The 12950-nt window shown below is 40.6% G+C and overlaps 1 protein-coding gene across 1 annotated transcript; it reads left to right on the top strand.

Moving 5' to 3' along the window:
* The first annotated feature begins 5087 nt into the window (after positions 1–5087).
* otomp (otolith matrix protein) lies at positions 5088–11827 on the top strand. Its single transcript, XM_075447886.1, has 9 exons — positions 5088–5330; positions 5539–5675; positions 6723–6825; positions 6998–7183; positions 7619–7793; positions 8348–8415; positions 9318–9502; positions 9765–9936; positions 10111–11827. The coding sequence occupies exons 1-9, from the start codon at positions 5240–5242 to the stop codon at positions 10119–10121; spliced, it is 1128 nt and encodes a 375-aa protein (XP_075304001.1). The 5' UTR covers positions 5088–5239; the 3' UTR covers positions 10122–11827.
* The last annotated feature ends 1123 nt before the right edge of the window (positions 11828–12950 follow it).

Below are 12950 nucleotides of genomic sequence, written 5' to 3'. Positions count from 1 at the left end.
ATTGTGGGGCAGCAGAGTCCTCCAACAAGTTGTAATATCACCATGACATCAGCGGCATGCATGTAAAAAAAAAATAAATAAATCACAGTATGACTTCAATCATCTTTTTGCACAGGTAGTTAAGAACAATTTGAGTAGTTGTTCCCAATCTATTATTATCACTCTTCTAGATAAATTTAAGAGGACAATTAGTGAACCCTTAAGTGAGAGCTCAATAATTTCAGATAAAATCATATAATTTTTGGATTTCCCCAACTGGGGGACGAATAAAGTATTTTTCTATTTCTAATGTATTCTATTCTAATAAAGTCAAACCACTCACACACATAGCAATTTACAAAATTTTATAACATCAAAACAACAACACAACAAAAAAGCTCTGTGAAATGTTGTAACTTGTTAAATGTGTTTTTCTGTTATGTAGTGTTTTGTGATATGTTGTTATTTTTGCACCTTTGTGTTACCTTTCTTGTGCCTCAAAATGAATTGACTTTTTCAGATCACACTCAGCGATGTGACAAAGGTGCACACCCTCTTTCAATTCCAAGGTTTTATATATCTGCACACGATTGCTAACAGATCATCAGTTAGTTACCACATCTGAATATTTAGCAAATACAACCTCAGATAAGCAACAACACATCACATTACACTGAGCCTTTGTATGTTTTACGAAAACTAAGCCAGAATGCAGCAGGAGGGTGTGAAAAACTAAGTAAACCCAATGGCACTATAGTTTATAGAACTTCCTTTAGCAGCACTAAATTCAAGTTGATGCTTTTCTGTATGACATTATCCAATCCCCTCTCATGGCAAAACACAAAATAGTTATGCTAATTCAATCTACTGATACTGGTTCACAGACTCAATTTTCACAGTTTTTTTTCATGCAACTGCACACGAAAATTAGTCCATAGAGTGACACTGTGTCAGAACATTTGATTGATATAGTCACACACATAGTGACTGTTGCACTGCATTTAAAAGTTGAAAACATCTGTATTTGGAGGTCGGACCGGTGGGAGACCGTTGCTGCACACCAGACTGACACGTGGGACTGGGAGAGTCAAGATTGAGTCCTGTCCAGAATACTTCAAGTATCTTTAGCCTGTAGTGTTGTTTTTTGCAGTCATTCTGTGTTTCCTTGCACTTTCACTTGCTGTTTTATTTCCTAAATAATCGGTTAAGGTTAGAAAAACATCATGACTTGCATTAAATCTGACCATGTAATAACATATCACACCAAAATAGCCTTTTCTGGATGACTGACAGCAGAATCCAGTGCCTTAAAGCTAAACACACAAAACTTGAGATTATGTTTTCCCTTTAAACATGGCTGCTTTATCAGTCTCTCACATCTTTATGGAGGGATTTTGACCAACTCTTCTTTACAAAGTTGCTTCAGTTCAAGATTTTTGGCCAGCATTCTTTAATGTTCAGCTCTCTTAAGGACCCCACACAGCATTTCACTCAACTTGAGGTCTGAACTTTGACTGGACCATTGCAACACCTTGATTCTTTTCTTTTTCAGCCATTCTGTTGTAGATTTGCTGCTGTGTTTGGGATCATTGTCCTGTTGCATGACCCAGTTTCAGCCAAACGTTAGCTGTCTGACGGATGGCCTCACATTTGACTCTGCAATACTTTGGCAGACAGAGGAGTTCATGGTCAACTCAATAACTGCAAGTTATCTAGGTCCTGGTGCTGCATAACAAGCACACATCGCCCTCCACCACCGTGCTTGACAGTTGGTATGAGCTGCTTGTGCTGATATGCTGCGTTTGGTATACTCCAAACGTGGCGCTGGGCATTATGGTCAAACATCTCCACTTTGGTCTCATCTGGACACTGTTCCGGAACTCTTGTGGTTTGTTCAGCTTTTAAACCCAAGCCGTTTTCCATTTGAACTGCCTTAAACCCTAACATTTAACATGCTAACTGAGGCCTGTGGAGCCTGAGATGTAGCTCCTGGGTCTTTTGCAGTTTCTCTGAACATTGTACAGTCTGACCTTGGAGTGAACTTGCTGGGACGTCCACTTTTGGGAAGTTTATCAACTGTCTTGAATGTTTCCACATGTGAATAATCTTTCTCACTGTCCAAATAGTTTGGAGATGGCCTTATAACTCTTCCTATATCGATGGGAAGCAAAAACTGCTTCTTTAAGCTTTTGCTATTATTGCTGATGTCTTTCCTCTTTAGCATTGTGCTAACTCACACCTGAATGCTGCAGACCAGCAAACTGCCTAAACTTCTGATTTATAGGGGTGCTCACCCTTGCTGATGATCAGTTAATCAAGTGGAAACCAGCTTCAACTTACCCCTTTAATTCCTATGGAAACAGTGCGGTAGGATGATGCACTTCAAGACTTGAAAGTAAAAATTTTCAATCTGCTTAAAACATGCTCAATTGCCTATTCATTGAAATATTTCAGATATCCAGTTATCTGAGTATATTGTATGTTATGTAAAATCTTACATTGACAAGAGTAAGAAAGCTCATTTCACTTTTAAATGTGTTCATTTATGAGACTGCCAACATGTAATCAGTTGGATGTTCAATCCTTGAGGCTGACACTTTATTTACTCTTTTAGTCAATCAGATCCTTCAGATTTATTTGGAGTGGTGTGTGAGTGCAGCCCCTCCAAATACAAGTTATATGACTCACTGTAACAGCCTCAGGGAAGAAGTCAGGAACTATATCCTCTAATTTTAGCTCTGAAAAATCTTACAGTTATGTCACAGTTCAGTCTGTGTGGGTCCGCTCACTAATGACCGAAATACAGCAAAACAGCTTCAATTGCAGCATTTAGAAACAGTTTCTGCTTAAATCTGATGAAACATGTGCCTGCTCAAGTAAGGCATTTGTTTGATAACCACAGATGTGAGTAAGAATTATCGTCAAAACACCTCGGTCAGTTTAAGATTATTGTCCTGTCCACTACTGTACTGGTGTGTGAACATCAATCAGCAGTCTTCCTTCTGTCTTTGTCGCTTTTTGAACGGACAGCTTTTATTTTTGGAAAAATTCCCCTACAGTGACATGAAACATCAAATCATGCCTATCTGCTTACTTTATTTCATAAACTCAGTGGGACTAACTTCATAGCAATAATAAATGACATGTTTTAACAACCAGTTATCATTCGATCTACTTGCTTATCTATTCTGAGTGACAGACTAACTAACTTCATTTATATTTATATAACTCTTACGCAGTTTTTGCATGCCTCTGCACCTCTTAAGAATAAGGAAATGCTAACTGAAGCTGTTACTTGCCGAATATAAGCAATAATTCACTTTCTGAATCATCACAGAAAACAGCGGAGTCTGCCTTTAACCTCTGACAAGTACATGCCAGGTATAAAGTAGCCAAGCCATTTGGCTACTTTATGATGTTTGTCATTCATGTTGTGAATTAAGTGAATTAATAATGATAAATTGATAAAAAAAATTTGCATGGAAAATAGTGGAGGTGTTTATGACCGTATCAAGTTTCGAAAAAGTGACAGAATGCAAAGATTTTGAGGTCATTTAAAGTAAAGGTAATAAGTTTAGGTATATTTATGATCAAGCATGCAAAGAGCATCCCAGAGAGACATTTTTCCTCCAAGAAATAAGCACAGGGGGGTGTTTCTCAACATGAAACTGCAGAGTTTGTGGATTTTGTCATCTATGGCTCATATTCAGAACAATCCTACTGAATTGAAAACAGGCCTGGAGGCTGGGATCATGAACTTTTCTGGTAACCACAGCCAGTGAACAGATTTTTTCTGTTCACTGGCAGCGAGATGTTTCTTCTTTCACATTTCTGCTCTCACAAAAGCAAATTAAGCAAACATTGACATCCAAAGAAATGAAAACAAATACATGAACAAGATCCAGGATCCATGCTGCCTTCTCTGAGCCTAAGCTGTGTTAATTTGTGTTTTGTTTAGTTTTCTTTCCAGAAATAATGGACAGCATGTCCAATGGGCTGAAGAAGAGAGGGACAGGCTGGCTTCTTATCTGAGCACAGCTCAAAAGTCAGCATCCCTAGTGATATGACATATGGCACGAGTAACCTGCACATCTGTGAAGGCAACGTAAATGCTGAATGATAATTCCAGGTTTTTGAGCAACATATACAGCCTCTTTATCAGGAAAGATTATCAGTTTCAACACAGAATATGTTGTGTTTGGACTACTTTCTCTGATAAACAGGGGTTAGATGATTTGTTAACAGTCTCCTGTTTACAAAATTAGATGTCTTAAAATCTGGGTCTGTCACCATCTCAGCTAAGCAGTTTCTGTGGGCAAAAGTATGTTTACTCTCACTGGAAATCTCTCAAAAGCTCACATTGCTCTTTGAGCATTTGTGAATACTTGATTTGAAAAGTCCCTCTGTTCTCGTGTACACTCACGTGTGTTGCAGATCAGATATCACATCCTACCCAACCTCTCTAAAAAAAATCTGCGTAAAAACAAATTTGAGCCTTCATCTCCTGTGCAGTCATGCAGATCTGGAGTTGTGCAATGCTGCACCTAAAACATGGATAAAGAGGTACATTTATTTAACTTCTCACCTGCAAATACAATTCTAGCTTGTTGTTTGTCAGGAGAAAACACTGGTGTGTATGTGTGTTCACAGATGTGTCCAAAGAGAGAGAAAAAAAAGGTAGAATTGTATCCAGCAGCCAATATGTATTCCCTCCACTGGGTCCTCTGGCTATGAACAAAAGCCGGCGCTGTTTGTTCTTGCTTACCTAGGGCTTCGGTCTCCAGTGAGTCGGAGCAAGACCCGGCCAGTATCTATTCTCCATGAACACTGCTCCAGCACAGAGACACATTGTCCACAGCTTTTTTAATTAAAGACCCCTGGTTGACACTCTGTGCCAGGTGACCCGAGCCGCTCCAAGCCTACGTGTGTCTACTGCAGGCCTCTCCACGGGGTATAAGTCTCAGTGAATAATTGGAGGGAGAAACGCTATACTGCTATCATGAAATGGAGAAAGGATTATCTAATGAGAACTTCAGGTTAAGAGTCAGGGATGGAGGCATAATGCAACGTTTTCTTCTTTCTACATTCAGCCTACCTGCCTCATTCTCTTGCCTTATACCCTCTCTCCTTGTTTTAAGGATGTGAAAGAGGGAGGGGGCAGAAGAATCACTTCTTTTTTTTTTTCCATTGAATTCTACCTGCTCCTCATCTATGTTGAATTACAGAATTAGTTCCAAGCAGGTTTCCAACCAGAGCCGACATGGAGTGTCCCCAGAGAAGACTGCATGTTGCATTCCTGCTTTTTCTGCCTCTTCTGAGTGTCAGCTGCGTCTCCAATCAAAAATCTACAGGTTTGAGATTATTTGATAGATAGTTTGATCATCCCTGACAGAACTTGATTGAAATCTGAAATGTTTCAAGAGATCTTCAAAATGATTTTAAAGTGGTAGAATTGGTTTCCTTGGAAAGCCCACAGTAATTGGCTCTGTAACATGAAGTTTTTCATTCATTTTTCACTGAATTCACAAATGTATTCTTACTGTTTTCCTCCCGGTCTAGTCTCCTGGTGTGTGGTGTCAGATGCGGAGGAGCAGAAGTGTTTGGATTTGGCTAGCAATGCCACAGCTCAGAAAGTAAGAGGAACACTGCTGTGTGTCCGTGGCCTACACACCGGGGACTGTATGGAGAAAATCAAGGTATGTGATGATATAAAGATGAAACGGTGGACTGAGTAGTCTGCGTTCTGAGATCAGGCTGTCTCACTTTTCATAAATCACCACAACTGCAAATATATAATTGATCTTATATGGTGGATTTCAGAGTCAAATTTAATAGTTACTCTAATCATCTTCAGCCGTCTATTTTCCAGTGTATGCAGTTTATTCAATTTTTAAAAAAAAAATTCCCATAGAAATGTCAGTTGTGTATTCGTGATAATTCTCAAATGCTAGGAAGGTGCAGATAACAAGAACAGGACACATAAACTGAAGAAGGAAAAGCCCAAAACAAAACACAATGACATTTGGTGAAATCAGGTGCAGTGTACATTTCAAACTAAAGGGACAAGAAATGATAGATGCAATGAAACATCAAACAAACATTTCCAAAAAAACCCACATTTCCTAAAATACAACACTGGCTAGAAAACTGCTGTAAACATTTCAATTTGTTGTGCTTTGAAATATTTTTTTGTTGTTGTTGTGTTGTACAAAATGTGTTTTCTGTGTCCTGTGGTGTCACTTTTTTCTGAATGTTTTTTTTCTGAAATGTAGTTTTTTTTTTTTTGTATTGTTCAGCTTTGAGAAATTGTGTGTGTTTTTTGTTCATCACAATCTTTTTAAAGTTTTTTTGGGGGCTCTAGTAGTCTTTATTTCAAAGTAGTTTGACAGGAGGGGATTGACATCCAGGAAAGGACCACAGGGTGGGACTCAAACAGAGGCCGGCTGCGTTTACAAGCTTCAGTCTCTCTTTACGTGGGGCGCCCACCCAACCATTTGATCTATCTGCCGTCCCAAATTGTGTGTTTTTCAAAATGTAATATTTTGCGTTCTATTTGGTATTTTTTCTTTTTCCTGTTACTTCAGTCTGATTTCACATTTCTAATGAACATTTGTCATACATATCTAATTTAGACAGTTTCCCCTTTAAGGAACTGAAGGACGCTTTGTCCATATTTTTTTCATGGCATCCAAAACAACCAGTGTGACTCAGCCATTATGAAAGCCTAAATCTGTTTTCCTCAGAACGGGACAGCAGACGCAGCCTCCATGTCTGGAGATGACATCTATGCGGCTGGTTTCTGCCATGGCCTGCAGCTGGCGGCAGGAGAGTCCCATAATGGAGTAGGTAAGTCACACATTAGAGTTCTGTAGCATTCAGTAGAGGAAGACCTTTTCAGACTCTAATGTAAGCCGGTTCCGACACTCTAATATGTCAAAATCAGGGTATCATGCAGAAATACTAATTGATATTTTATCCTTGACTGTTATCTCCCAAACCGTCCAACCTCTATGTGCAGATGGCATCAGTTACTATGTGGTGGCAATGGCCCGTCGCTCCTCCTCTGACCTGTCCCTGCTGGAGATGCATGAGCGCAGCTCCTGTCACCCTGGCATAAGAACCACAGTGGGATGGACCGTTCCCATTGGCTACTTGGTTAACACATCTCAAATTAGTGTTGGAGAGCAGTGCAACTTCCCCAGAGGTGAGGCTGTGTCTGACAGGTCTGTGCTGGGATGTGTCTGTATGTGTTGATGTGCGGAAGGTGTCTGAGAGGGCCAGAGGGAGGAAGTGGGGAAGCAGCAATGTGACACAAAGAGGTGAGGGGAGGTGGGATGTGATGATGAACACAGGTACGCGCTGAAATTTAAATTTGTTAACCAAAAACACTTTCCAAGTGTTTTTCGGAAAATGAATGTATAACCCTTTAAATTGTAAAAGTGTTTTGGTTGAGTTTATATTTTCACAGCAAAAATCCATGCATCACTGACTAACTAGTTCGTCTAATACCTAGAAATGCTCCAAAGTTGGAGGATCCAACCGGCCTTAGTCACCTTCTTCCGAACCAAGGGAGAAAGACTTAAGGAAAGCTCTTCGGGCTCTCCTTTTACTCTGACTTGTTCTCTGCTTTCACTGCCAGCCGTGGGAAACTTCTTCGGTTACAGCTGCGTGCCCGGTGTTAAGGACCCTCAGCACGATCCCAGAGGCAACAACCCAAAGAACCTTTGCGAGGCCTGCATTGGAGACGACAACGACAGACACATCTGCGCCAACAACCACAGAGAGAGGCATTACGGAGAGGCAGGGGCGCTGAGGTACAACACCAACAACAATAACATGGGAAATGATCTGTTAATAGCACCCAGAGGTGGGATATTTGTTATGTCTGCTGCCTCTGTGCCTCCCTTACTTTACACCCTTTTCAGACAGGAGAAATGTGCCTGCTCTAAAAGAATACAGTGATGATAATAATGATATAGTGATGAAAAGGTAATCATAGTTCTGTCTTTTTTTAAAGAAGCCATAGAATATTATGTTAACAGAAAAAAAGAAGCACTCAGACTGTACCATATAAAAAAGACATTAAATTACAAGAATGGTCAATTCCTGTGCAGTGTGATTGCATTTTAATGTGACCTCCACTCATCGCCTGCATTTTATAATTATCGATGATGCTGCGCAGAGGTGGTTTGTAAAAAGGCGTTTGACACTGTAGCCGTTATGTTTGAGATGGGAGTGAAAGAACTACAGTTTGTCGAAGTGTAACAACAGACGTTAGAGGAAGTTCCTAACAGTGCTTACTTCTCCATTTGCAGTGTTTCATCAATGTTATGAGCTGTTGACAGATTGAACGTGTTTTTTCTTTCAGGTGTGTGGCTGAAAACCTTGGCGACGTTGCTTTTGTCAAACACACGACAATCTTTGACAACTCGGATGGTCAGTGTTTGAATACTTGAGCGTTTTAGAGACTCTTGCTGCTTTGAGACACAAGATGTCAGTGTTTCACAGCGTATTTTTGTGTTTAAAAGTCTGTGGAATCCAGTATGTAGTGGGTATAAGAAGGTTGAGTTTCTCCAACTGCCAGCAACATTTTTAGCATTTACATTTTAGTTTTCATTGGATCAACTGCAAGTATACTATCATTCATTTAAACGTCCAATTTGTTGGAGTTTTTATGTTGGTTACTTTTTTGATTGAAGAAATATGGTCCATAATAATATGTCTGCTTTTAAGACCAAGATAGATGAACAATAAGAATAAAACAGATTACAATGGAGAGAATTTTTGTCCAGCTTGTGTCCTAATTCTCTGTTTACTGCATCTGCACCCCTGCTTTGGGCAGCATCCAAAATTAATGGTGATCATTATCGCCGTCACGCTACACAGACTCTGCAGGTACAGCTGAGAAGGAGCAGTTTGATGCCAGATCCGCAAACACTGCAGCTGTTTAACGAAGCGTGCTTTGTCATATGGTTAAAAAATGTTCTGTGCTACACCAATTAAGAGAGGTCAAGAAAACACAAAAAGATCTGTGCTGATATATGGGGACAGCATAGCTTCAAGATGGTCAACCCCTTCTCACACAGTCATCTGTTTTTTGTCAAAGTTAGATATTATATATATTTGTATAATATTCCACATATGAACTCAACACACTGTTTGATAAATGTGTCATTGAAAATTTGATGAACGAGCACAACTAAACACACTAAAGTAGTTCTTGGTAGAGAGTGATATCAGCCTTTATGTGTTAGTCTGGCCAAGACATCAAATTCATACATATCCCCAAATTTCCAGCTCCTTTAATTCAATTGAGTTTGACAAACCGTCCTTCTCAGGTAAGAACCAAGAGTCCTGGGCCCTGGATCTGGAGCTGGAGGACCTCAAGCTGCTGTGTCCAGATGGAACTGAGGCTGGTCTGGATGAGTATGAACGATGTCACCTGGCAGCGGTCCCTGCCAACGCTGTGGTGGTGCGCATGGAGGATAAGTGCCGCGTCTGGAAATTCCTGGAACGTTTACAGGTGGGCGTATGAGTGCTTATGTCATTTCTCTGAGGAATCAGGGTTATTGATTTGAACATCTCACGACGTGGGCATGTGCTAAAAACTGTGATCCTTCTTTACTGGTGTGTGTGGGATGCCAAGAGGACGGATAGTCCTGTGCTGATCCCCTGGCTACACATACATGCAATCTCAAAGACACACGTGCACAGAAACACGCCGACGCACTTCTACGCATGCCTTCATGCATTATGGGCTGTCACACACTGTCTCTTTGGTGCAGAATGTGTTTGGCAACGCCACCGTGGGCTTCAGCCTGTTCAGTTCAGCAGGCTATGGCCAATCCGATCTGCTGTTCAGTGATGCCACCCTCCACCTGCAGAGAGTTCTGGGTAGCTACACCTCTTGGCTGGGCCCCTCTTACACCACCGTGCTGCAAGCCTTCGAGTGTGAGGGTAAGAGTGATTGTGTGGGCCTTTAGGCTTGTGTGTAAAAGTGTGTTTATGTGGATTTACTGATGAAGAGTGGGTGGCTAAGTGGCTGCAGGAGTGTTTTTTTCTTTTTTTTGCTTTGTGTGTGTGAGCATATCCACTGCAGCTGCTCTCATTACTGCATTTTTCGACCAACAGGCTTCTGCTGATGGAAGAAGGGGAAGAGATCCAGCGCATCAACTTCCACCCCATCTCGCTGTCTCCATCCTCCAGTTCTGCCGTTCCTCCCTGCCATCTGTGTCCCTCACTATCTCTCCTTCTTTTTGCTTTGCTTTTCTTGTTTGTTTTCTCTCTGCATTTCACCAGCCAAATCGCTATTATTATATCTCTGCCCTCCTCCAATTTAGTATGTCCTCTAATATGCAGGCTGGCAGGGTAGGACAATGCTATGAGGGGCTAATCAGCTATTAAAATGTCCACGAAATTGAGCCTAGAATTTTCATAAAAGGGCTCTGGATAGAAAGGGTAGGGAATGTAGAGTAATTAGGTAGAAATGTATGGTAACCGAGTAGAAGTGCAACAAATGCAAGGAACTGGCTGTTGTGGTTCTGATGTTACTGACAGATTATCACTTTTCAAAGGATTTTTTTCTTTGTCAGGATTAAAAAAAATAAAAGTGCGTCCCCAGTCCCAAAACTTATTTACATACACCAAAACACATTTCATCACTGTTTCCATCCTGTATGTTTGTTGGGAAATTGCTCCAGCATCACCCTCCCACCTCCTCGCAACAGGGTTACTGTCTCTGGCACTGAACAACTGGGTGCTATTAACTTTGAGCTTAGGTATCTCAGTTACTGTAAGTGTGTGTGTGTGTTTGCAAGAACATATACTTTCCCACAGCCATAATTGCTCTAATTGGCAGTCTGGCATGTTATACTGTTTGTGTGTGACTGAGGAAAAAATGTGTGTATTCGTGCATTTGTAACCTTATGTGTCAGTGTGTGTGTTTATAGGATTGCTACTTTCCCATGGCTCGCATAACTCACTGCTTTGGATCACTGCTTTCTCACGTCTGGTATGGTAAGCTGGACTGTGCCAGCTCGCTGGCGTATTGTAACACTATATGCTGAGCAGAAAGGGAATTGAGGCTTGAGTTGCCTCCATTGAACCCAGGGTGACTCTTAAGAAAACCTCTTTATTTTTCTCATCTGTTGGGATCATTAGATTTCCCCTTACAGGTTCTCAAAAAAAGAAAAATCCTTGCTTTCTCTCCTTTGCTTTCATCTACATAAACAGTTGTGTGTTAGTCACTATTATGTCATTTCTACTTTAACACTGCGCAAATTGCAAGATGTTGATAATGATAGGCAGCAAGAATTACTAACAGCAGGATGTTCGAGGGTAGGGTTACCAGTAGATATTATTCAGTTCAGTTATGTATGAAGGCATGGCGATTATTTATTTTTCTGACATGTTTAAGGCACTGTAGTTGTAGAATCACAGTAAAATCACCAACCAGTTTATGGGCCTTACTTGACCTAATGAATCATGTACTGTAAAAATGCATAGCAGACTGTAACATTTCACATCACATCCATCATTGCTTTTGTCCGTCTTTTACTGCACCTCTGAGCTCAGAGATAAACTGATAAGCTGGATGAAGTTCTTCTCGTCAAGCTGTATTTCTTTAACTCACTGTTTTGGATAAATGAACAGCTGGTAGAACAGACCCAGTTGCAGGTTTTTGAAGGACTCTGCTTCGTAAGAAAAACCTCATGATTTGCCATCTGTGTATCTCTTTTGTCCGAATTCAACTCTGGTTTGTACCATTGGTGCTGTTTGTTTCCACACTATTGTCTGACTGCTTTAAACAGGGCTTAATGTAAATCGTCCTCACTGCCTGAACGGGTTGAGCAGCAAATTTTCTTTTTTTTTTCATCAACCAATTAAATGAACCATGATAAAGAAAATAATCCTCTCTTCTTTGACTTCTAATTATCCCGACACAGCTATATGATATCCGTGTGGAAATGAATTATGTCTGATATCATTCTTCTTGCTCCGTCACACACTTTCAGTGCCTCTGCCTCTCGCGCACACTTACACTTAGAAGCAGTCAGTTCGATCCTCGTCTTCTTGTTCCTTCTATTTGGGAAAGGAAGAAATGAACAAGCAGAGACATTAGGATGAAAAGACCAAGCACACAAAGGCCTTCATTCAGAATCTAGCTCACTCAGAAAATCCCTTATCAGCAAGACAGGTGACTCAGGGATATACCGTCATCATAGGTGGTCCCCTTGAAGAAACCGACCCCTGCTCAGGACGGACCCAGTGGCCCCACAAGCACCGTTTCATCTCATTTACAACATTAATCCTATACAGAAAGGCTGCTGATGATGGAGTAGTACCATTTAGCAGCGAGCAGATATTGTAGATTGAACTGCACTGCAGCAGAGTGCTGCAATCACTCTCAATCCTCTGCTCTTTTGCTGCCCGTTGTGCTGTAATGCACCAATAAAGACAAGTATAACACAGTCTCAGCACTGTCCTCTCAGCCTTTAGGTGTGGGTGTGAAAAAGTGGAAAGTGTGTGAGTGCTCGTGGTGTAAAGTGATCATAATAAATTTAGTAATTTTATGTTTGCACTTTCACAGAAAACATCAAAAACGCATCAGACTGTAAACAGAGAGCGCTTTACCAAAAGATGGCCACAAATAAAACAAAACTAAACAAAACACAACTTTACAAACTTCTACACAGAATATTATTGAAAAAGGAATATGCAGACAATCTGTGAAAATATTTTAGAATGAAATGAAAGACCAACTTTATTGGAAACTAAGGACAAAATAACACTAAAAAACAACTGCTGAGCTGACATCAAAACTGACCAATAACAGAGGCTAATGGCTTATTCCCACCATAGGGTGTACAAATGATGGACAAAGCTGTCGGGGAGGAAGCTTTTATGAAAGGGACTTAAAGTGCAACACCAGTGAAAACAACAAGATACTGTCTCCACAGCAGCTCATAAAA

Source organism: Odontesthes bonariensis, chromosome 17, assembly GCF_027942865.1.
Source record: "Odontesthes bonariensis isolate fOdoBon6 chromosome 17, fOdoBon6.hap1, whole genome shotgun sequence".
Taxonomy (NCBI): domain Eukaryota; kingdom Metazoa; phylum Chordata; class Actinopteri; order Atheriniformes; family Atherinopsidae; genus Odontesthes; species Odontesthes bonariensis.
This window is presented reverse-complemented; position numbering and strand designations above follow the sequence as displayed.

Coding starts and splice junctions, on each gene's coding strand:
- otomp (XM_075447886.1), top strand. CDS start 5,240: ATGGAGTGTCCCCAGAGAAGACTGCATGTTGCATTCCTGCTTTTTCTG. Junction 5,331..5,538: donor CTCCAATCAAAAATCTACAG/GTTTGAGATTAT, acceptor CTCCCGGTCTAG/TCTCCTGGTGTGTGGTGTCA. Junction 8,416..9,317: donor AATCTTTGACAACTCGGATG/GTCAGTGTTTGA, acceptor CGTCCTTCTCAG/GTAAGAACCAAGAGTCCTGG.